The sequence below is a fragment of the Ochotona curzoniae genome, unplaced genomic scaffold, assembly GCF_017591425.1.
Source record: "Ochotona curzoniae isolate NIBS_2020 unplaced genomic scaffold, NIBS_Ocur_1.0 contig_3190, whole genome shotgun sequence".
NCBI classification, from domain to species: Eukaryota; Metazoa; Chordata; class Mammalia; order Lagomorpha; family Ochotonidae; genus Ochotona; species Ochotona curzoniae.
In genome coordinates, this window is record NW_024465751.1 from 20008757 (window position 1) to 20030428 (window position 21672).

General features: G+C 44.2%; 2 protein-coding genes across 5 annotated transcripts in view; one reads left to right on the top strand and one right to left on the bottom strand.

Moving 5' to 3' along the window:
* Positions 1–1478: 1478 nt before the first annotated feature.
* On the bottom strand, positions 1479–12418 carry ENY2 (ENY2 transcription and export complex 2 subunit). Of its 3 annotated transcripts, none has more exons than XM_040979405.1 (5): positions 12266–12418; positions 10321–10397; positions 6752–6822; positions 5249–5323; positions 1479–1737 (listed from the first exon to the last, which is right to left on the bottom strand). In XM_040979405.1, exons 2-5 carry the CDS (start codon positions 10386–10388, stop codon positions 1661–1663), a joined length of 291 nt encoding a protein of 96 aa, XP_040835339.1. In that variant the 5' UTR covers positions 10389–10397; positions 12266–12418; the 3' UTR covers positions 1479–1660. The 3 variants fall into 3 exon arrangements, with proteins under 3 accessions (XP_040835339.1, XP_040835340.1, XP_040835338.1); XM_040979406.1 differs by having other exon boundaries at positions 12262–12393; XM_040979404.1 differs by having other exon boundaries at positions 12194–12362.
* Positions 12419–12586: 168 nt separating this feature from the next.
* The window catches only part of NUDCD1 (NudC domain containing 1), a 65568-nt gene continuing 56482 nt past the window's right edge, over positions 12587–21672 (top strand). For both annotated transcript variants that reach the window (XM_040979407.1, XM_040979408.1), the window contains exon 1: positions 12587–12781. In XM_040979407.1, the coding sequence (XP_040835341.1) occupies positions 12664–12781 (118 nt within the window). In that variant the 5' untranslated portion in view covers positions 12587–12663. The remainder of the gene's footprint in view (positions 12782–21672) is intronic.

Consider the following 21672-nt stretch of genomic DNA (forward strand, 5'->3'; position numbering starts at 1 on the left):
ATTGTTTTGTGGAATAGTGAATCGGAAATTAACACGAAGCCTCAATTACACCTAGTCTTTGTTGCCTTCTCCATTCTCCAGGCACAAGTCATTCAGTAGCTCATTCATTCTTTCCCTCACACATTGATCCACACTAAGCATCATATGAAGTCAAAGAGGTCATTTCCTTCCTCTACAAAATGCATGCAAGTTCAAGAACCCCCGTGGAAGAGATTTTACGCACAACCGATTATCTGATTTTTAGATGATCAGAATCCTAGCAAATCGTGAATTTCAAAGGGCATGCAGGTGTTCAGCCGTTTTCATTTCCTCCTGAATTGGGAAATTTCAAGGAGGGGAATCCAAGGATCAGGTCACGGAGACAACAGTATGGAAGAGGTTTAGGAGGCATGCAGAAACCACAGTGAGAAAGTCTACTGCCAACCCTCCAGGCTTGAACTAAGGCAGTCGAGGACAAGCAGTAAACAATTTGTAGTCTTGTATCCAAAATGATTCCCCATCAGCAGTACCACTCCCAACTGTCAGAAATTACCTCGTGCCACGGCCATTGCCCTCAGGATGGGCATTTCAGCAAACTCTTTGGGTATAACCTGTATGTCTGGGAGTTAGCACAGGGAGAGGAAAGCTGCAGGGGCAGTCATGGGAGGAGTTAACACGCATGACGAGTTCAAGGTGTTGGGACATACGACAGTTGGGCCTATGGGCCCGGAGAATAAGTCTGGTCTGGAGTTGCAGTTCAGCACTTTTCACACTGCTGGTACTTGAGGCATGGCATGACCTGACTTTTTTTGGGATTTTCCCAGATTAAGTGTATCCACTTACTGGGTCAGGAGGAGGCCAAAGAAGTGTCAGTAGTCAAACAGGGCTCAGGAGGAGCCTGAAGAAGTGTCAGTATTTAAGTCACATATAGCACAAGGTACTCCACAATAAAGAAGGGATTCCAGCGGTAGGAAGAAACAGCATGAGGACTGGGAAGAAAGTTCCAATTAGCAGGAAGGCCAGCACAATCATTTGCCAGCAGAGGTCACATGAGAATATGCAAGAGTCCACTGGATTTGGCGATCCTGACGTCACAGAGTGACTTCACATCAAGTTCTTTCTTGACCTTAGCATGTGAGAATGCGCTTTATTCTGCTTTCAAAGTTCAGATGGGTAGACTGTGCAGAGAGAGCTTGGTAATAAGGAGCCAGCTTGTTAATGTTCTCTCTTCCACTAGGTGGTAACAACTTTTGAAGCAGAAGGCAGGCACACTGAGACGAAAAGGATAACAAATATGAACCGTGCTACAAGATGGGGATTCAAAAAAGGAATATACCATAACCAACATCAAGGCTGCTCGATTCTTGGTCGTTAGCACAGAGAACTGCACATGTGAAATCCTTTAACTGACTCATAGCTGACATTTCTCTCAATAAATCTGGTAGATTAGTAATAAAGACAAAGTCCCATTTATTCTGAAATCCAAGCAAACTTCAAAGTTATTCATGAGATATTTATTAAAATAACACATTTAGGGAAAAAAATCAATACAATGTATACATCAGTACTGAAAACTGTATACCATTATACAAAAAAGGATTTTATTTTGGGAAAATGACCTCTAATTTATGGCAAGTTTTACTTTCAGAAATAAAATCACAGAACACAATCTAATTCAATCTTAAAGGCTGGCATGCTGAGCAAGGAATGTTCTTATTCTCTGTAGGAGCTCCTTCTTTACACTGTCAGGTACCAGGGCTGAAACACAAAAACAGCAGTGCTCGTTAAGAGAGCGTTCTAATACACAAGTCATTTTGAGATTTCATACTTAATATTACCAATTAAAAAATGTAACACCCCTCAGATTCAATAAATACATGTAACAGATCTGGAAAAACATGTGAATCTGTAATTCACTATTTAATGAACTACCAATACGTGAAAATACTATATATTGATGAGAAACCTGAGAAGATTCAAACTATTATTTCTTAATGTTTACTTTTCATCTTCTGGGAAGGTGGAGAGAGATATCTGCTAACCATTCCTTATCTCAGAATACGCACAAAAACGGGCTGGGCAAGGCGAAATCCATGAGCCAGGAACTCCATCTGGATCTCCCATGTGGGTGACAGTTACCCAAGCACAAAAACCATCATCTGCTGCCTCCCAGGACACGCTGCCAGGAAGTGGGATTGGAAACAGGGCAGCCAGGATGGAAAACTCTGAAGTATGAATTGAGGCCATTTTTAAACACAGAGGCCGTTAAATGACTTTTGTATGGTCCAAATCATCCCAAGACAACTTGTACTTGGCTTGACTTGAGATGCCCACACCTCCTTGTGCATCACTGGGCTGGAGTTCCGATTCCACTTTGAATTCCAGCCACCTGCTTTGCACACTGCCAGGCAGCAGCCGACGATTAATCAGTTGGGTCTCTGTCACCCACATGGAGTTTCTGGCTCCCAGTTTTGGTCTGTTCCGGTCTGGTTGCATAGGTAATGGATCGGCGATCTCTATTTCTCTCTTAAATAAATAAAATATAAAATTAAATTTGGATGAGGGAACATTCACACTGGTTTCTAGGATCATAAAATGCTAAATGTTTGGAGGGTAATGGGACTAACAGGTTAAGTATCCCATATCTGACAATCTAATTGTCTGAAACTTTCTCTATGTCAACATAACACAAATACAAAATTCCAAATTTGACATGACGAGGCTGGGTTGCCAGGGCCACTACAAATATGTATGAAACAGAAATGAATTCCATGTTTAGACTGGAATCCTCCAAGGTATCTTATCTTGTATACAAATAGTCCAAAAATCGGATACACTTCTGGTCCTAAGCATTTTAGGTTAGGGATATTCAATATGTTTCTTAATGAGTGCATATACTGTCTGATCCCAAAAAGATGTAAAACATGGCTCCAGAACTTATAGTTGACTTCCTGAATATGGTCTATGTGAATCTTTTCAAAAGATTAAGCCAATAAATGTGAAAATGTGTGGGGGGTATCAAACAGAAATTATAACATATTTGTTGTGTTCAGGGGAAATAACAAACTGCAGATACAGTTCAGTATTTCTAGAAAGATTTATATAAAGTGCCATGCAAATCAAGTAAAGCAGATATTCCTTTCTCTAAATTGTTAAACTGAATCAATCTGAAATGGAAATGTAATCAACTGCACACTAAAAAAGGTAATTAAAAGCAAGTCTAATATGCCCTGTTAGAATTATAAGCCAGTTTGGACTCTCCTAAAATCCGCAAAGTTCAGTAAAAATCATGCTTCAACACTATAAACTGCTAAATTAAAAAATGAAACTAGACACAAGACAGCTATAGCCATTTTAAGGTGTATAGCAGCCGGTTGTGTATAAACCAAAATAGAAATGTCAATGAGGTAGTCACAGGATGTGGTTGAGAACTTGCATTTTCTAACATATCGGTCACTCAATACCATGTCAATTAAGTTCATAATGTTGTAAACTGTCGTTGATTTTATGTTGTGGCTTTTAATTGGTTGGGATGATATTCTGCCAGCTTTGCTTTTAGACCGGAGATGGTCTCCCCAAGAAACTGTTGAATTTATCTGGACTCTATGCATGGTACATGCTGGCAATGAAAGAATCATGACTGCATTTGAACTGTAATACTGCAATAAGATGGAGCAAGACACCATGGGGGAGGGTATGGGGAGGGGCTAGGGGGACCCCAGAGCCTGTGAAACTGTGTCATAAAATGAAATGTAGTAAAAACAATAATAATAATACAAGCAATTCTAATCCTGCCTGTAAGAAGAGACTAACAACAACACAGAGTCACTTTCACTATTCTTTGTTTGCTTGTTCTCTAGTGGGGAAGCTAGAACAGATGCAAAAATCCAAGACACAAGTGTTGAGGGAGAAGTGAAGGGCACTTTTCTCACCTCTTGAGCCAGTTCCTAAATCATGTGAAATATAATGAATCAAAAAGAAGTTAGGATGATAATAAATATTTTTCCTTTCCTCGAAACAAATATGAAGAAAAAAAAATAAAAACTTTTCAGCTGTAGGTAGACCTACAGAGACGCATGAGAAGGGCCATGGCATGCTGTCATTTCCTGGCAGCTGATAGTAATTCAAGGAATTAGTGTTTTTTTAGTAATAATTTTCCAATTTTATTTCCCTGTTATGCTAAAGTTCCTTTTACTATTTCTGAGCAAGAAAATTTATAGATCATTTAATTTATACATTTCCATTTATGATTGTAAAAATTTCCCAACTTTATGAAAATAAATGAAAGCAATGTAGCTACATCTGAGAAAGCAATGACGCAGTTTCTCACCTGATATTACACATTATCAGCACTCACAGAATTAACCCTTCTATAACTAAGGCATGGAAGGGAGAACTTTAGAAGGTACTGAAATGTTGAGTCTTAACTACAGATGACGTTGAAGATGAAGTTATGGAATTACTAAATTCTTAATTAGACACTCAAGCAGACAGACCTTTGTAAATTATTAATAAGGAAAGATAGTAGACCAAAAACTCAAGGACTAGAGTAAAACTTTGAATTATTTAAGTATTTAAGGGGAGTCAGGCCTTATGTGACTAGGTTTATAAATCCTAGTTTCAGTTGTTATTTATTTACCTCTTTAAAAATTTTAAAAATTATCTGCATTAACACCTCGAACTGGCATTTTGTTCAGGAGTACAAAACCGTTTTTTAAGATTTATTTAGATTTATTTATTCACCTAAAAGGCAGAGCTGCACATACAGAGAGAGAGGAGAGACAGAGAGCTAGATAATCCATCTTGTGGTTCATCCCCCAACGGCCATAATGGCTGGGGATGGACCAAGCCAAAGCCAGGAGCCAAGAGCTCCTTTCGGGTGTCCCATGTAGGTGGCAGGGGACCCGAGACTTTGGCCATCTTCCACTGCCTCCCCAGGCAATTAGCAAGGAGCTGGATTGGGAGCAGAGTAGCTGGGACTTGAACCAGTGTCCACATGCGATGCCAGCACTGCCAGTGATAGTTTAATTCACGGTACCACAATGCTGGCCCTGCAAAAAAAAAACCTTGACAACTCTAGTCTGCTCTGGTGTTCAGGACTACAGCAGAGCAGGAGGGCAACTATAATTGTGTCCCCATCAAGCATGGCAGTACCCAAGCAACCAGGGAAAGGGTGCGTCTCCTCGTAAAGGGAGAGGAAACCGGAATCGGCGGGAAGGACAAAGAGCATGACTTAGCACAGCTGCCCGGGACAGTCCGCGTTCCTTACCTCTGCCTTTTGGAGTAATTTCAGCCACCAAGTCATCAACAGTAACGTGTTCTAGTCCTTTTTCTTTAATTACCTCTTATGCAAAAGCAAAAAACAAATCATATCATTTAAAATCATTATCTGTAAGAAAGATTTTCATAGAGGAAGGATTAAGATCATGTTTTTAAGAGTGTAGACTGGTCTTAAAAAAAATGAGGGTACTTTTCTCTTTTCCATGTTCATGTACATGTTCTGTGCTCTCCACACTCTAAAGACGAAAGTCTGTCCATCTCAGCTATATAGCCTTCAGCATAACAAGAACTGGAGCACTGAAAGTGAACTTGGCTGTACTGCTTAAATCTAATACATTCAACCTCACACCCGGACAGTTCTTGCTTCACTATAATCACATTAGCTCTTAAATGTGTAGAGAGCACACATTTTTTTTAGTTTAACTTGTAATTTCATAACAAATCATTAGAATGCAGAACACTGCTCTAGTGTTTCTTTCTCTTCTTTAGGCAGGTCAAAAAAAAAAAGTAAGAGGGAATATAACTCATATTTTCAGATCAGTATTAGGTACTTCATACAATATTCACCACCCTGTAAAGGTTTAGGCATTCTTCCCACTTTACAGGTCGGAAAACTGAGGTTTACTGATCAGACACCTGTCAAAACACAGGCAACGATGCAATTCCAGGCTTGCTAACTGAAGTTTCCATGACCCCAAATTTTATGCCCTTTTTACAATTAATGTTTCAATAATCTCTATCAATTTTTGTAGTAAAAATCATTGCAATACAATGGGGAGTCACTAGAAGTGTACAGAATTCCATCATACAAAAGCCGAGTCAGAAAACTCATTTACCCACTGGCATCAACAGCAGTGACCTTACAAACTTCCAGCCTACAGTTACAAAGACAGCTACACAATTTCTTGGAACTTTCATGAGATTTCCAAAATAACGGTTACAGAAAAGATACAATTCCTGAACGTCTGTCACCCTAAAGTGCTCAATTTGCTAATACGTATTTACGAACACTGTTACTGAAATCCCCAAGTACTTCATGCCAGAGAAAAATCTTAATAATGGCTTTTTATTTCAAGAAAAACACAAATTCTCTAAAAACTTAGGAGTTAGATGGACTTCTATCACTGACAGAAGGACTACATTAATAAAGACTTAATTTTCTTCTATTTGTTAACAATTCATTCAATGCACATCAGAACAGTCACTATGCTTTCTCATAGAACCCCAAGCCGGAAGAGCTCAGCGCAGCGGGATTAGCTGTGAACCCCAAGCCGGAAGAGCTCAGCGCAGCGGGATTAGCTGTGAACCCCAAGCCGGAAGAGCTCAGCGCAGCGGGATTAGCTGTGAACCCCAAGCCGGAAGAGCTCAGCGCAGCGGGATTAGCTGTGAACCCCAAGCCGGAAGAGCTCAGCGCAGCGGGATTAGCTGTGAACCCCAAGCCGGAAGAGCTCAGCGCAGCGGGATTAACTGTGTCGTCAGTGAGACGGATTACCTTTACAGTGAGCCTTCAGCTGATCCTTCCAGCCACATTCAATTAATTTAGCTCGCAGCAACTCTTTGAGGCTGTTGAGAAACAAATGTTTTCCAGTTACAATCTGAATTTTATGGACAGGAATGTCTAAAGCAAAGTTTAAACTGTTTAAATGTTCTTGCTTTTGAGTCACAAAACTTTAACTATTGCCTAACTTTGGCTCTGTCGTTTTGCTGTTATTCGATCTTGGGTAAGCCATTTGAACTGTGGGCCACTTCTGCATCTGGGCATCATTTAATGAGTACAGTTAATTCAGCAAAGGGGCGAGCCCACTTCTCCAGGAGCTCTAGTCTGTTGCCACCTTACATATTTCTACTTTCACCAACAGCAGTATTACAAATCTTGTATATGGCAGGGGCTAGTAGTTGAGCTTGCAGCAGCTACATTTCTGCAATGTTTATACTCCAAAACCTACCGACTATGGCTTCTCATCCTTCAGCGCTCTCGTCCCTGTTACACTCAGCCTGCACTTTCTTCCTTCCCAGAACATCAGGCTATTCTAGCCAGTGCCCCACCACTTTAACAACACAATAGTTCACATGCCTGCCATAATTGAGTTGGCAATGTCTTCTTTTGTAATGGTACAAAAATAAAGGTATGCACTGCAACTAACAGCATCAAGGACACAGCACCACTGCAGATCTGTAAAGAAAATCACTTCTCAACAGTTATTGCTCGATTCACCTGAATCTTCCATTTTGGTATTAATTAGGTCCTTCTATTTTAATAAACTAACACTCAACTTTTGATTTTCTCTCACTTCATCTTGCTTTCTGTCTCCCACATGGCAGCTTCATTTTACAACTTTCTCAAACTGGAGAGCCTAACAACATCCTTCATTCCACCTTAACATGACATATCCAATCCTGCTGGTTTCAACTTTATGCTATATCACTAGAATTAAAACTTTCCCTTCACTGCTGCCATCACTGCTCTGGTTCAGGCTCGTCTGGTCTGGATTGTACTAAGCCTCCGTAGTCTCTGTGCACACGGCTTTCTCCTCACTGCTCCAAACCCTTCAGCGCCTTCCCAGCTTACTCACAGTAACACTCCCAGCCGTCACTAACTTCCTAAACAGTCCCCCACAATCTGCCTGTTCCTGACTGTCCACTTTCCTCTGGTGCAGTCACTTCCGCTTCTATGTATTACTCAAAAACGACGAGCAAGCTCCCTCATATCATCCTTATTTCTTCTCAGTGAAGCCTTTCTTGCCTTTCCTAGCCAAAATATTCCAGCTCATCACACTCTGCTCTAAACACTCACCACCATCTTCCACCTTTATATACGTATTTTCTATTTGTTCCACTGGAGTGTAAGCACAACAGAAACAGTGACTTCATTTTGTTGATTGTCGTCTCTAGTCTCAACAGGGTATAGGAACGCAGGAACTTTAACTTGCATGGATAAAAAATAAGAAAAAAAAGGAGGGGCGCTCAATGCGGCAGCCTAGTGCCTAAATTCCTCGCCTTGCACACACCAGCATTCCATATGGGCACCGTTTCTAATTCTGGCAACCCTGCTTCCCATCCAGCTCGCTGCTTGTGGCCTGGGAAAGCAGACGAGGATGGCCCCAAGCGCTGGGACCCTGCACCCATGTGGGCGATCTGGAAGAGGTTCTGGGCTCCCAGGTTTGGATCGGCTCAGCTCTGGCTGCTGTGGCCACTGGGGAGTGAATCAGCAGGTGGAAGATCTTCCTCTCAGTATGTCAGACTTTCCAAAAAAAAAAAAAGCCATGAAAAAAGTATAAAATTCCCTCGGCTAATTACTGAAAAGTAACCCAAGGCAGTATTCTAGATATGTCCTTCCTCATAGTGAGGGCTGTGCTTCCTTTTTTAAGTTTCTGAAAACTGTTTTAACTTCTCCTTTCCCTTTTTGCTTCTCTTAATTGTTAACCTAGTAAGATTTTCTCCTTTTTTTGTTATCTTATCTCCTTCAAGTCCATCCTCCACGCTTCCAGAATAAGAACCTACCGTGTACATGTGATTTAGTCATTCCCTTTCTTCAAATCTTGTGATGACTCCCGTCACCCAAAAATAAAGTCAACAGCAGATGTTTCTGTACTCCCTGCCACCCATTCTCCTACCCTTTTTTGGACAGAAAAACCACAGCCACTTTCAGTGTATGAATCTGTGTTGGGTTGTTGTAATGAAAATACAACCTACACAGGGCTGATTATAACTGGCTTATTACCTAAGTAAGATGGAAATCAAGCTAGGTCCTTTGCTGAGGAAGAGGAGGGTAGTCTGTGATGGGATGTAAATTTTGAGCTGCTAATCTCTGCCCCCTGGGAGTAGGGCCTGTTTGAGAGCAATGCCAACACAAAGAATGGACAGCTGAGAGAGGAAAAGAAACACATATTCTTGGCAAAAATTTTTGTGTGCCCAGATTCAATGACGTATGAAGCAGCTTTGCGCCCTAGATGTTTTTCTAAGAAGTGATTATGATTATGTATTTCCAGTGGTTACGCCATCTTTCGTGTTCATTTTCAATCGAAAGAATTCTGACCTACAAACTCCACACTCTCCTTCAGCATTCCAGGCACGGCTATCAAACTCTACCTTCTAGCTTTCTCGCCGTTCGCCGCTCCCAGAACATGATCAAGTACCAGAGCTCTGGGATTTTGCATACTCTGTTCAATCCACCTAAAAGGCTCCCTCCGTTGTTGGCCTGGAAAATTCTTAATTTTTCTATCCTAGAGAATAAACTCTTTTACAAGAAGGTTTTTCAAAAACGTTCATTTTAAAAAAATGAAGTCAGTATGAACTTTCCACGAACAATTTGAAGCTCTCTCATGCTATTCTGTGAGCTTATACGCTCACCTTAAGCCACTAGATCTGAAAGTTTTTTCTCGCTATATGTATTTGAAATACATATAAGATATGTACCTATATTTCTCTTATAAACTTAATCATCCTGCTTCTGGGAGGTTTTAATTTTCCAGACTTTGATTTATACTTCCAACCGCATTCATTTTCCAAACATTTACTTGGCCAAGTGTACGCCAGGCACAGTACTAACATTAGGTTGCGGATACTACTGTTTCTGCCATCAAGAAATTAAAATTATATGGCAGGATACAATCTAGCAAAGTGATTTGAATGTAATGTGATTAAGTGCTAGGAGTGAACAACCTGGCTGGGAACTTATCGATTCCTTCAAAATGCAACACTTAAATTAAAACCAAAGAGATGAGCTAGAATTTGCTACACATGAGGGGAAGAGAACATTATTTCAGAGCACATGTGGTCCAGAGGATGAGAGAGGTTGGTAACAAGTGAGTTCTGCCACCTTCACTAGGCTACAGTCCCGAGGGCCACTGCTTCGAGGGCCACTGTTCGGCTACAGGATACACTTTCAAGTGTTGCACTCCCAAGCAGACACCATGTTTCATAGCTGATAGGAACAGAAAGTTTTGATAATCTCAGTTTTCTGTAACTCTTTGCACTTACATTTCAATTCTTGATAGTTAGATTTCAGAAATTTAACTATTGGAGATGAAGAAACGCAGTTTATCACAATGCATTACTTACCGTTCTCGTTCTCCAGTTTCTATCAACTTTTGGTTAATCGCTGCTCTCATCTGCGCATCTTTGTTCATCTTGCTAACCTGGACATCAACATGTATTTTCAGAACCAGAACTCTTACACAGCATTTTCTTCTAAACCTCTAGGCAAGCATCCTAACATGTTCAAGAGCCTATCAACAGAGGGGTGATCAATTCTAACCACCCATTAACAGTAGCATTACTCTCCATTTTATACACTGCATCCCAAGAAGTAAGTCATGCTGCAGGAGCCACGGTCCCATCTCCCACCCCCGTGGACCCCTTGGGTAAGTCCTCAGAGAGTAACAATAGTGGTTAGAACAACATTCATGAATCTGGTACTAGCCTAGCACTTTACAATTCCCAGAACACATTGTTACTAATATAACCTGCTAGATGAGGAAACTGAGGCACAAGAAAATGGTGAATTTGACAGAAAAAGGCAGATTTTGAACTTGGGTATTTTTACCCCGGAACTCTCCAAAAACTAACAGGAGAGCTTTTTTTTCCCCTAAAGCTTCATTTATTTTTATTAGAAAGGAAGAACAGACTTATGGAGAGAAGGAGAGACAGACAAATCCTCCAACTTCTGGCTCACTCCCCAAAAGGCCACAATGGTTAGAGCTGAGCTAATTCAAAGCCAGGAGCCAGGAGCCTCTTCTGCATCTCCCATGCTGGTGCAGGGTCCCAAGGCCTTGGGCTATCCTCCACTGCTTTCCCAAGCCATTAGCAAGAAGGGAAAGGAACCACCAGGACGAGAAATGGTGACCACATGGGATCCTGGTGGTTTCAAGCTGAGGACTTGAGCCATCGTGTCGGGCTGTAACTGCAGAGCTTAAGGCATGATCGCTCTCACACCTACACCTCAATCATAAAGTTGAGCAAGCCTTATAACCCAGTAGCACCAGGGTGAGCATGTTTGCTGATAAGCGAGTTCAGCAGATAAGCTCCAGGTACTCTGCTTCGCGCTTCACCAGCAGCAGTCAGAATTCTAATTGCTCAACTATTGCAAAGGATGTGAGCTGCGGGGGCTTTCCCAACACATGGATGGCTGGTGAGGAAACGGAAAAATGGATGTCTCAAAAATAACTCCTAACTCAGCAAACTGCCAATTTTCAAAGAGACCATCGAAAAGAAAAGCGTATACACACACTTGCAGGCGGGGATGGTTGAGTGTTGAAAGCGTGCAAGCCATTTAACAATTTAATTAAAAAAAAAAAAACTTGGATAGGCTTATGCTCTCCCACGGAATGTGTCACCAGCTCAGGAATGCTTTTGTTGTCTCTCTTCCCGCCTACATGAAACTCAAACGGATAATGAGTTTTTCCACAGTTCTTTTTTTCTTCTTTTTGTAAGAGAACAGGGGGAAAAAAAAGAGAATTTAAGAAAGAAATTGGGAACTGCAGTTGCTTTTTTTCTTTTTTTTGGCAGTCGGAGGCTAACGTTTCCCAAATCCCTTCGTAGGATGGAGTGGTCGGCACCATTCCCCAGAATTGTGAACTTGATCTCGCCTCGGCCCCCTCTGGAGGCGGAAGAGAGTGACCTTGGACAAGTCACTTCATTCTTTTTTTTTTTTTTTTTCAGGCCTCAGTTTTCTCACCGCTCCAAACCAGGGCGCTAGGGAATCCCTCCCAGCTCAGACCTGGCCGGGGCCAACCCCAACAGGGCGGAGACAGCGGGAGAGGCGGAGCCAGACAACAAAGCGAGCACTGGCTGGCGGCCAAGCCCGGCAGCACGCCCTGTCGGGGAGCCCCGCAGGCCCGGGGCGCGGGTCGGGGACGCTAACCGGGGACAGCACAGCGAAAGGAGCCTGGGCCGGGCCCGGGTCCCGGCCCCGAGGACCACGGGCATAGCTCACCACCATCACCGCGGGCGAGGGCCGTCCCTTCCCAGCGACGAAATGACCCTTGCGCTGGCGACCGTTACCTACCACACTCTTGGGCTGCCCGGACTTAGACCCTCAGTAGCTCGGGCACCTAAGCACACAGAAAGCTAGAACACGCATTTCCGGGGCGGGCTCTCGCCACCCTGCCTATAAAGTGAGAATTGAACTAGCGCGGGCCGCCTCCCGGTTGCTCAGCCCTCTGGGTAAACGAGTCCTGACAGCGCTTTGTGGCGCCGGCGGCCGGGTCCCCCGGCGACTACACATCCCAGCATGCAGCACGGCCGGAGGGCGCACAGGGAATACTACATTTCCCAGAAGGCATTTTGCAGCGTAGGGCGTGCTGGGAGGGGAACCACACCGCGTCCCAGTCCCGGCGTGTGGAGGGAAGCGCGGACCTTTCAACAAGAGCTTTATTAGTTCTCCGGCTAAGACCCGGGGAGGCGATGGAGGTGGCGGCCAACTGCTCGCTGCGGGTGAAGCGACCGCTGCTGGATCCCCGCTTCGAGGGTTACAAGCTGTCTCTCGAGCCTCTGCCCTGTTACCAGCTGGAGCTAGACGCAGGTGGGGAGCGGCGCCCCTGAGCCCTCCGGCCCTCTGCCCTTGTCGGCCGCCTTCCACCACACGTTTTCCGCAATTTTTCTGACTCAGGCGGGCGAAGCCGCCGTGTCTTTCCTCACCGCTGGGCCCGGTGGGGGTGGTCTCCAGGCGGACGGCCCTGGAGTAGTGATGTCCACTCCGGAGGCGGAGGCCGGCTGTTCCATAGCGGGACCCTCGGGCCGCCCTCCTCGGGACGAGCCCGGGTCCGAGGTGCTGTCCCCGGCCCCCAGGCTTTCCCCGGCCCGGTGCCTGCTGCTGGAGTATCGCCCTGGAAGTGCGCCTTGAGGGCCTGCACCTGCGGCAGCCCCGGGGTCTGGGCGGGAGGGCCGAGTCCTGGAGGGGCAGCTGCAGCTCCTTCGCACCCTTCACCCGGCTCGGGGCGGGGCAGCGTTAGGACCTTGTGGCTTTGGTACCCAGGTCGCCGCTCCTGGTTCTGTTGAGCTGTCGCTGGCTGACGTCGCCTTGTTTTTGTAGGGTCCAGTGCTGAGCGTTCAGAGTGCTTTTCTTTTAGTAAAAAACACTTGCTTCTGATGCTTAGATCACACATTTTTTTAGACATAGTGGTCTAGAGTTAATAGATTATCAAACAGGTGTGTATTCATTTCATTTATTAAAGTGAGGAACATTCTTCCAGGGATTGATGAGTCCTAGCTAACGTCCAGCTGGGAGGAGCAGGGTCCACATAATTATTAAAGTGCAGTGAGAGTATCTGTGTCTTCTCCAAACCCACCCAAGGATCTGGGAAAGCTTGCTGGAGGAGTGTGTATCTTTAATAGAACTTTAGGAGATGGTTGACCAGGATGAGAGAACATGAGTTTTCCCTGATTCCCACCTGTGTCTCTTCCAGTCTTTGTTAGTGAACTCACGCAGCAAGTGTGGCTAGCTAATGCATTTAGTAAGTGAAGAAGGCGGCCCAGACTTTCTGTGGCTTCAAACAAAAGTGGTTGGTTGGGCGACAGGTCATCTCGGTTGTCTCCATGCTGGCTGGGTTTACTCTGCACTTTTTGGTTCCATTATGGGTCTGTGGGCAATTCTCTTTATTGGGGGTCGTGCGTATGTGTGTTTGTGTTGGGGCGGGGGTTGTGTGTGTGTGTTTGTGTTGGGGCGGGGGTTGTGTGTGTGTGTTTGTGTTGGGGTGGGGGTCGTGTGTGTGTGTTGGGGCGGTGTGTGTGTGTTGGAGGTCGTGTGTGTTGGGGCGGAGGTCGTGTGTGTTGGGGCGGGGGTCGTGTGTGTTGGGGCGGGGGTCGTGTGTGTGTGCGCGGGGTGTTGCGGGGGTCCTCCGACGCCATAGGTGAGGCTTTTGCTCAGGTGGTGCTCTTTGGTCTCCATTTGGTCTCATCCTTTCAGCTGGGGAGGCCTGGCAGGGCTCAAGAGAAAAGTAGTGATTCCTAAGGGTGTTTTTCAAGCTGCTGCTACTTGCAACAGGCGTAGTCTTGGCCCACTGGCCGGGACAAGTGAAGGTAATCCAGCCTAGTGTGGGTATGCGAAGGGCTACCAGACGGCACAGATCCAGGAAGGAGAAAAAAATCCCAAACTGTTAGTCCAGATCTGTAATTTTTTTAACTTTTTTTTTAATGGTGGCATCATCGTTGCTGAATTTCTTTTTGTCAATGAATGCAGCCACGGTTTGGGCTTCTGCTTGCCTCTCCCCTGGTGCGAGTCGCTGAGCTGAGCTGCAGTACCCTTCGGACCGGCTCTCCTGCTCTCCCTGTTGGAACCCTTCATCTCGCTCTCCTGCTCTCCTTTAGACAATACTTACTCAATCTTTATTTCCTGGGGTTTTTTTTTTTTGAAAATGTTATTATTTAATGATATTGAAAGGCATAGTGATAGAGATTAATTTTCCATCCTTCAGTTTTCACTCCCCAGGTTGTCTGAACAAGGCACATACTAAAACCGGGAGCCAGGAAATGCATGTAGGCCTCCCCTGGGTAGAAGGGGTGGGGCACGGGCCGCTCGCCTGCCTTTCCCAGGTGACCTGCATTGGAAGCAAAATGGCCAAGACTCAAACCCACATTTTTCTGTGGGATACTGACATCATGGGTGGTGTGGTTCATGCTGTGCCACAACACCAGCCTGCCATTGAAAATATTCCATTTATCTATTTCTTCGACCAAAGTGTGAAGTTCTTAAGTTTCTTTTCTTACTACTCTGTCCTTAGTGGGGAAGTGTTTCTTAAAGGCTAACATATGCTTACCTTTTTGTAAACTATTTAATACCAAAAAAAAAGTGAATTCTCATAATGGGTGGTCCTTTGAATTGAAAGTATTAGCTTTCTTGAGAACTCACTAAGCTGTGTGTGCCACCCTACCATGCCACTCAGCAGGGTTAGCGTTGGTTACAACCTTTGTAAGGCAAATGTGGTGGTGCTGAGCTCCCATCTGATGGCTTCCGGTATGGAAAGGAAGCGGACAGAGTTGGGGCTTCAGTTGCTCACTCTTGGGTGCTGTGGAGATTGAGATTGGAAGGAAAGAGAAATGGAGAGAACAGTTCAAATTCTGAGTTCATGAGGATTTTCATTGAGGACCTGAGGATGATGAAAAAAGGGTTTTTAGGAAACTTTCCTTTGTGAAGGTTGTGGTGGGGAGTAACTGAGGAACTCCTGGTGATTCGTTTTCTTTGATCTCAGCCCAAGGAGTTCATTTTAATTGAGCAAACCTTTGGTGGGCACGCCGGGTGTGTGGAGTTGTATGTAGGATGTGAGGCCAGTGTTTGGTGTTGAGCTCAACACAGCGGTTTATCCTGAATGATGCCGCATTGTTCCCAAACCCCTCTGCTGCCTGAATGGTGCATGGCACTTTGTTTTTTCCTAGTCCAGGAGAAATTGTAATTGCCCTTTGTTCCAGCATTTCTGTTTCTGAACGTTTGCCTTTTACACATCCTGTGTCTAGAATTTTCAGGTATTCTGTGTGTCTATGAATATTTTCCCTCTGTATCTCACTTACCTAGTTCATACTTCACCCTTGCATCAGGATTGAGACATTATTTGATTATGTATTTAGAATGTGTCCAAGTTGGAATCTGTACTGCACCTTACTCCTGGTACATCATAGCACACTACGTAGTGTTTATTCACTGAGTTTCTTTCCCACCCTTTGCAGCGCTGTCAGAACTGCAGCTTGCCTGGACAGCAACGTATGATTTTGTATCACACACAGGTTATGCAGCTGTATTGAGGTGTAATCGAAAACAAAATGGCCCTATTTAAAGTGTACAGCTTGACCGTCTTGACCACGGAGCGCACCCGCAAAATCATCCCGTCATCAGATGCCCATGGCACGGACTTTGCTGGTGCTCCCCCGTAACCGCCTCCCTGCTGCTCACGCACGCCCTGCTGCTCACACACGCCCTGCTGCTCACGCACGCTCTGCATTTCTAAGCAGCTGATGCACTTCCATCACTGATTAGTGTGCATTTTCTAGAATTTTACCTGCGTGGAATCATACACTGTGTGCCTTTTTTGATTTGAACTGTTTCGCTCAGCGCAGTTGGATTGAGGTCATTGCAGTAGGAGAGGCATGTTGAAATCTTGGATTTGAATTTGAAGTTTTATCAGTTTTTCTTCATTCTAGAGTTCTACATAAACATTATTATGTCCTTTTTACAAATAGACCCTGTTATAATAATGAAGTAACCTTTATACTGTGATGCTCTTCACTTTTTAAAAAAAAGATTGATTTATTTTCATTGCCAAGTCAGAGATACAGAGAGAAGGAGAGACAGAAAGATCTTCTGGCCGTTGATTGACTCCCCAACTGGCCACAACAGCCAGAGTTCAGCTGATACGAAGCCAGGAGCCTGGATCCTCTTCTGAGTCTCCCGCATGGGTGCAGGGTCCCAAGGCTTTGGGTTATCCTTGACTGCTTTCCCAGGCCACAAGCAGGGAGCTGGATGGGAAGTGGAGCAGCTTGGATTAGAACCGGTATCCATATGGAATGCCGCTGTGTTCAAGGTGAGGACTTTGCCACTAGGCTATTGCGTTGGGCCCTGATACTCTTCACTTTAAAGTTTGCCTGTAGTTGAAATTGTTTTAGTCTTTTTTGATTAATTCACCATTTTATATATACATATATATATTTATTTATATATATGTATTCTACTTTTATCCTATTGGTGTTTGTATTTAATATGCATTTCTTAGTTGGCAGAACAGGTAGGGTTTTTCTGTTTAAGATTTACCTGTTTATTTGAAAGCTACGGAGGAGGAGAGGGAGACAGATTTTTCTACCCCTGGTTTACTCCCCAGAGGCCACAGCTGCTGAGGGCTGGGTTTGGCCACACCAAAGCCAGGAACTAATTTCTGGTCTCTGAGGTGGCAGCCTGATTCCAGGGTCTTTGACGTTAGACCATCTGCTGCTGCTTTCCTGGGCGCGTTAGTAGGGGGCAGGCTTGGAAGTGGGGCACCTGCGCCCAGCGGTACCCCAGGGCTTGCCTTATGGTTAGGTTGGGCATTCTGTTTTAGACATCACATTTACTATTATTGTTTAATTTGGTTAGGTTAGTATTCTTATTAATTCTGTTTATCCTATCCAGTCTTGGGGAGAATGGAATTTTCCCATTTTTTCTGCAATGTTTGGGTTGAGTATCTTGAATGAATTCATTTTTATTTCCTGTGTTACTAACTGTAGTTCTTTGTTTTAGTGATTGCATTAGAATTGATAGCATGTATCTTTAACTTATAGGAAACATTCAAGTGGTATTATACTATTTAATGTGTAAGAACCTTCTTTATACTGCTGGAAGTATACCTCCATTTTCTCTTCCTAACCTTTGTTGTTGTTTTCATGCATTTTACTTTTACATATTATTTGAAATTCTCCAATATGTTGTTAAACTTTTAAGTTATATTCTGTTGCAGATTTAAGTTATAAGAAAGTACCATATGGTTACTCATGTGGTTGGCATCTCTGGTTCTTCATTCTTTTATGTAAACCCATGTTTTTATCTGGTATAGTTCTTCTGCCCGAAGAATTTTGAATATTTCTTGGAGTATGAATTTTCTGGTTATCATTTCTTGGGTTTTGTAGTTTGAAGACATCATCCTTTTGATTTTTAAGTGATATTTTTCATTTACCACTGTAGGCCGACACTTTGTTGTTGCAGTATTCCAGTTACTGCCCTGGAGTCTTGCCTGTGTTCTGAGAAGGCTGCACGCTGTTGTCCTTGTCGCCACGCGCCTCCTGTGCCTTCTCCCCGTTGGCTGCTTTTGAGGCTTGCACGCCAGGAGGGCGTTAGGCAGGTTGATGTTGGGACTGTGTGTAGCCTTTTTGTTGAACCATGTAAGTTCAAAGTTTTTATCAAGTTTGAAAGTTTTCGGCCTTTGTTTTTTTTTTAGATTTGTTTATTTTATTACAAAGTCAGATATACAGAGTGGAGGAGAGACAGAGAGGAAGATCTTCCATCCGATGATTCACTCCCCAAGTGAGTGCAATGGCTGATGCTATTCCGATCCAAAGCCAGGATCCAGGATCTTCTTCCGGGTCTCCCACACGGGTACAGGGTCCCAAAGCTTTGGGCCGTCCTCGACTGCTTTCCCAGGTCACAAGCAGGGAGCTGGATGGGAAGTGGAGCTGCTGGGATTAGAACCGGCGCCTATATGGGATCCCGGCGTGTTCAAGGCAAGGACTTTAGCCGCTAGGCCATGCTGCAGGGCCCCATGGCCTTTGTTTTTTTGTAGTTTTCATTCTCCCTTCCACTTGTGGATTCTAGTTACCCATTTTTACATAGCTTGAAGTTGACCCCACTTACCTGCTCATGCTTGCTCGCTCTTCCCCCTTCCCTTTCTCTAACTCCTCTCTCTCCCTGTGTGTGTGTGTCTTATTTTGGATAGTTTCTATTTTCATGCCTGTAACCTCATTAACTTTTCTTGAGTGATGCTAATCTCATTAAACACATCTGATATATTTTTTATCTTCAACTTTAATTTTTGTCTCCATAAGTTTGAATTAAATATTTTAGTACATTTTATACTTCAACTTATTTTAAACAGATGTAGTGCACTTGTGCTGTTTTAGTGTCCTGTTCTGGCTTCTGGGACAGTCAGGTGTTGGCTTTGTTGCCTGTCACTCTTCTCGGGGTGGGTCTTGCTCTCTTTGCTCACTGTCTTGCCAGAGTTGTGCATTTTCACTGGGCACCAAATGCTTCGGACTGTGTATGAGTTTGCCTTGGGATATAGTTCAGTCACTTGCAGATAGATCAGTTCGGTTGGTTCTTGCTCGTACGACATGTTAAGGTAGGTTGGAGCAGTGCACAGTTAAGGGATAAAGCTGTTCATGCTGAGGTAAGATTCTCCAGGATTCTCAGTCTCCCCAAAATTGGTTTTCTCTGTTTAACCTGTCGGAATTGGAATTTGCAACCTGTGTTTCTCCTCTTGACCTGCAATAGTTTGCTGAAACACATTGGGCTTCCGGGTGCCTGGGGGGGAGCCTGCACAGCTCTCTCTGCTGAACTCTTAGCTGTGCTTTGAGCCACAGACTTTGGTTCAGTTCCCTGAACTCGGGAGGTTGCACATTGCTTTCCTGATGCATGGTCTGTAAAATAAGACAGTAAAATCCAGGGTGGTCATACCATTCATCTCTCAGGTTTCTCATTGCTTAAAGATCACTATCTTTTGTTGCTTGATGTGTACTCAAAGTGTTTTTCTAAAAGTTTTCTGCAATTTTTTAAAAATACTGATTTCATCTTCCTGGTTTCTTCCAAGGGAAAGATAAATCTGACCTTTAATAGTCCGTGTTGGCATGAAAAATAATTTCTGTAAAATAATGGAGCTAGAAAAACTTAAAGCTTTATTGAGGATAGAGAAAAAATGGTAATATAGTATGTTTGAAAATGTCTGTGAAGTACAGGACCAGAGAGAGCTCTGCTTTAAGGATAGGGAAGCCAGGAGCAAACTTTTCCATTTATTTATTTCTTATATATATTTTTTTTTTCTGAAAGATTTATTTTCATTACAAAGTCAGATATACAGAGAGAAGGAGAGACAATGAGAAAGACCTTCCATCCGATGATTCACTGCCGAAGTGAGCGCAACGGCTGGTGCTGTGTCGGCCCGAAGCCGGGAGCCAGGAACTTCCTCCAGGTCTCCCACGCGGGTGCAGGGTCCCTAAGGTTTTGGGCCGTCCTCGACTGCCTTCTCAGGCCACAGGCAGGGAGCTGGATGGGAAGTGGAGCTGCCGGGACTAGAACCAGCACCCATATGGGATCTTGGCACGTTCAAGGTGAGGACTTTAGCCTCTAGGTCACGCCGCCGGACCCCATTTGTTTATTTCTTAAGTGGAAGTTTTCAGCAAAGGTAAGTGGAGAGGAAGGGGCCTTTGGAGAGGCAATAACTTCTGGCAGAACAGAGTGGAAACAGAAAAACCTAACTGGGATTAGCCTCGGAGCCGAGGGCCAAGGAAGTCAACCGTTGGGATTCTTCTGTTGTGCCATACAGAAAATATTTTGTGTGCTTTTAATTTAAGCTTATTAATAAACTTGTAGGCTCAGCATCAACGTTTATTATAAGTGAGGAAACAAGTGACAAGGAAGGTACTGAGAAAGGTTAACTGAGTTAAGCCATTGGGTAATTGGTGGTAAAACTGACCGTAACAGCTGTGCATTTTCAAATGGTTCTTGTGGCCCGTCTCCTCCTCCAGAGCATAGGGAAGAAAAGCTGGGGAAGGTCTGGTTCTAGTGACAGTAATGGGAGAGAAGGTGGTCCAAGCATTGTAGTTATGTACAGTTTCCATTCCTGTCTGCTCTTATAAGGAAAATGCAGGGAAGATAACCAGAGTGCAGTGCAATCAGACACTGCATAAAGCAGTTTCCTGGGAGCGTCTCTCCTGTGGGCTTGCTCTGTTCCACAAGTTTTGCTTTAGAACTGAATATGTAAAGTCTTACCTTCCTTTTTTATGTCTGCATACACAGACATCAAGTTCAGTAAGCGCAAGGGAGGGTAACGCATTAGGTTGACTCTGGAAGGCAAGTGGCCCGAGAATTGCCCTTCAGTTCTGAGCTGCTGTTCTGTTTCTCTCTTCCCTTTAAAAAATTAGTATACTTATACAAACACTAGGTTTAATCAAATGTATTTGGTGTTGAAACATGTCAGCATTGACAGTTTCATGTAATTAACATATGGTTGGAAAGGAGGAGAGAAGCAGAAGTAAATACCCTTTTTTAAAAAAGATTATTTTTACTGGAAAGGCATATATACAGAGAGAAGGAGAGACAGAGAGAAAGATCTCTGTCCTGTGATTCACTTCCCAAGTGGCCACAATGGCTGGAGCTGAGCCAGTACAAAGCCAAGAGCCAGGAACCCCTTCCGGGTATCTCACAGTGGTGCAGGGTCCCAAGGCTTTGGGCTATGCTCGACTGCTTTCCCAGGCCATAAGCAGGGAGCTGGATGGGAAGCGGAGCTGCCGGGATTAGAACCGGCACCCATATGGGATCCTGGAGCATTCAAGGTGAGGACTTCAGCCACGAGGCTACTGCACCGGGCCCTGTGAATAACATTAACACTTTTGATGTGAAATAGATCTTCATTCACCAGTGCATGCCCAAACCTAACAGAGTGTAAGTTTTCATTAGTATGACAAGTGCCTGGGAGGAGCTTTTCAAGAAGGAAGGAGGTTTCTTTGCACAGTGTTGGAGGTTCAGGTAGCTCTGCTCGTCAGGGGTCTTATGGAGACTTGCGGTGGCATCACTTGTGAAGAGGAGTAGTTGTGGCAAGCCAGGAAGCAAGGAGTCCAGTTGGGCTTAACTGGACTTTTGAAATCAATGATCCTGAGATATGCCTTCCCAGGCCATGCCCAGGGGCCTGAAGAGTCCTGCTGGCTACCTCCTGCACTCCCAAAGTCCTCCTAACTCCCCACCCAAAA

What these genes read in the sequence shown, in the direction of transcription:
- ENY2 (XM_040979404.1), bottom strand. An exon ending in GAAACTGGAGAACGAGAACG is followed by an intron (nt 6,823 to 10,320) that starts GTAAGTAATGCA and finishes GTTTCTCAACAG; the next exon opens with CCTCAAAGAGTTGCTGCGAG. An exon ending in AATTACTCCAAAAGGCAGAG is followed by an intron (nt 1,738 to 5,248) that starts GTAAGGAACGCG and finishes TTTGTGTTTCAG; the next exon opens with CCCTGGTACCTGACAGTGTA.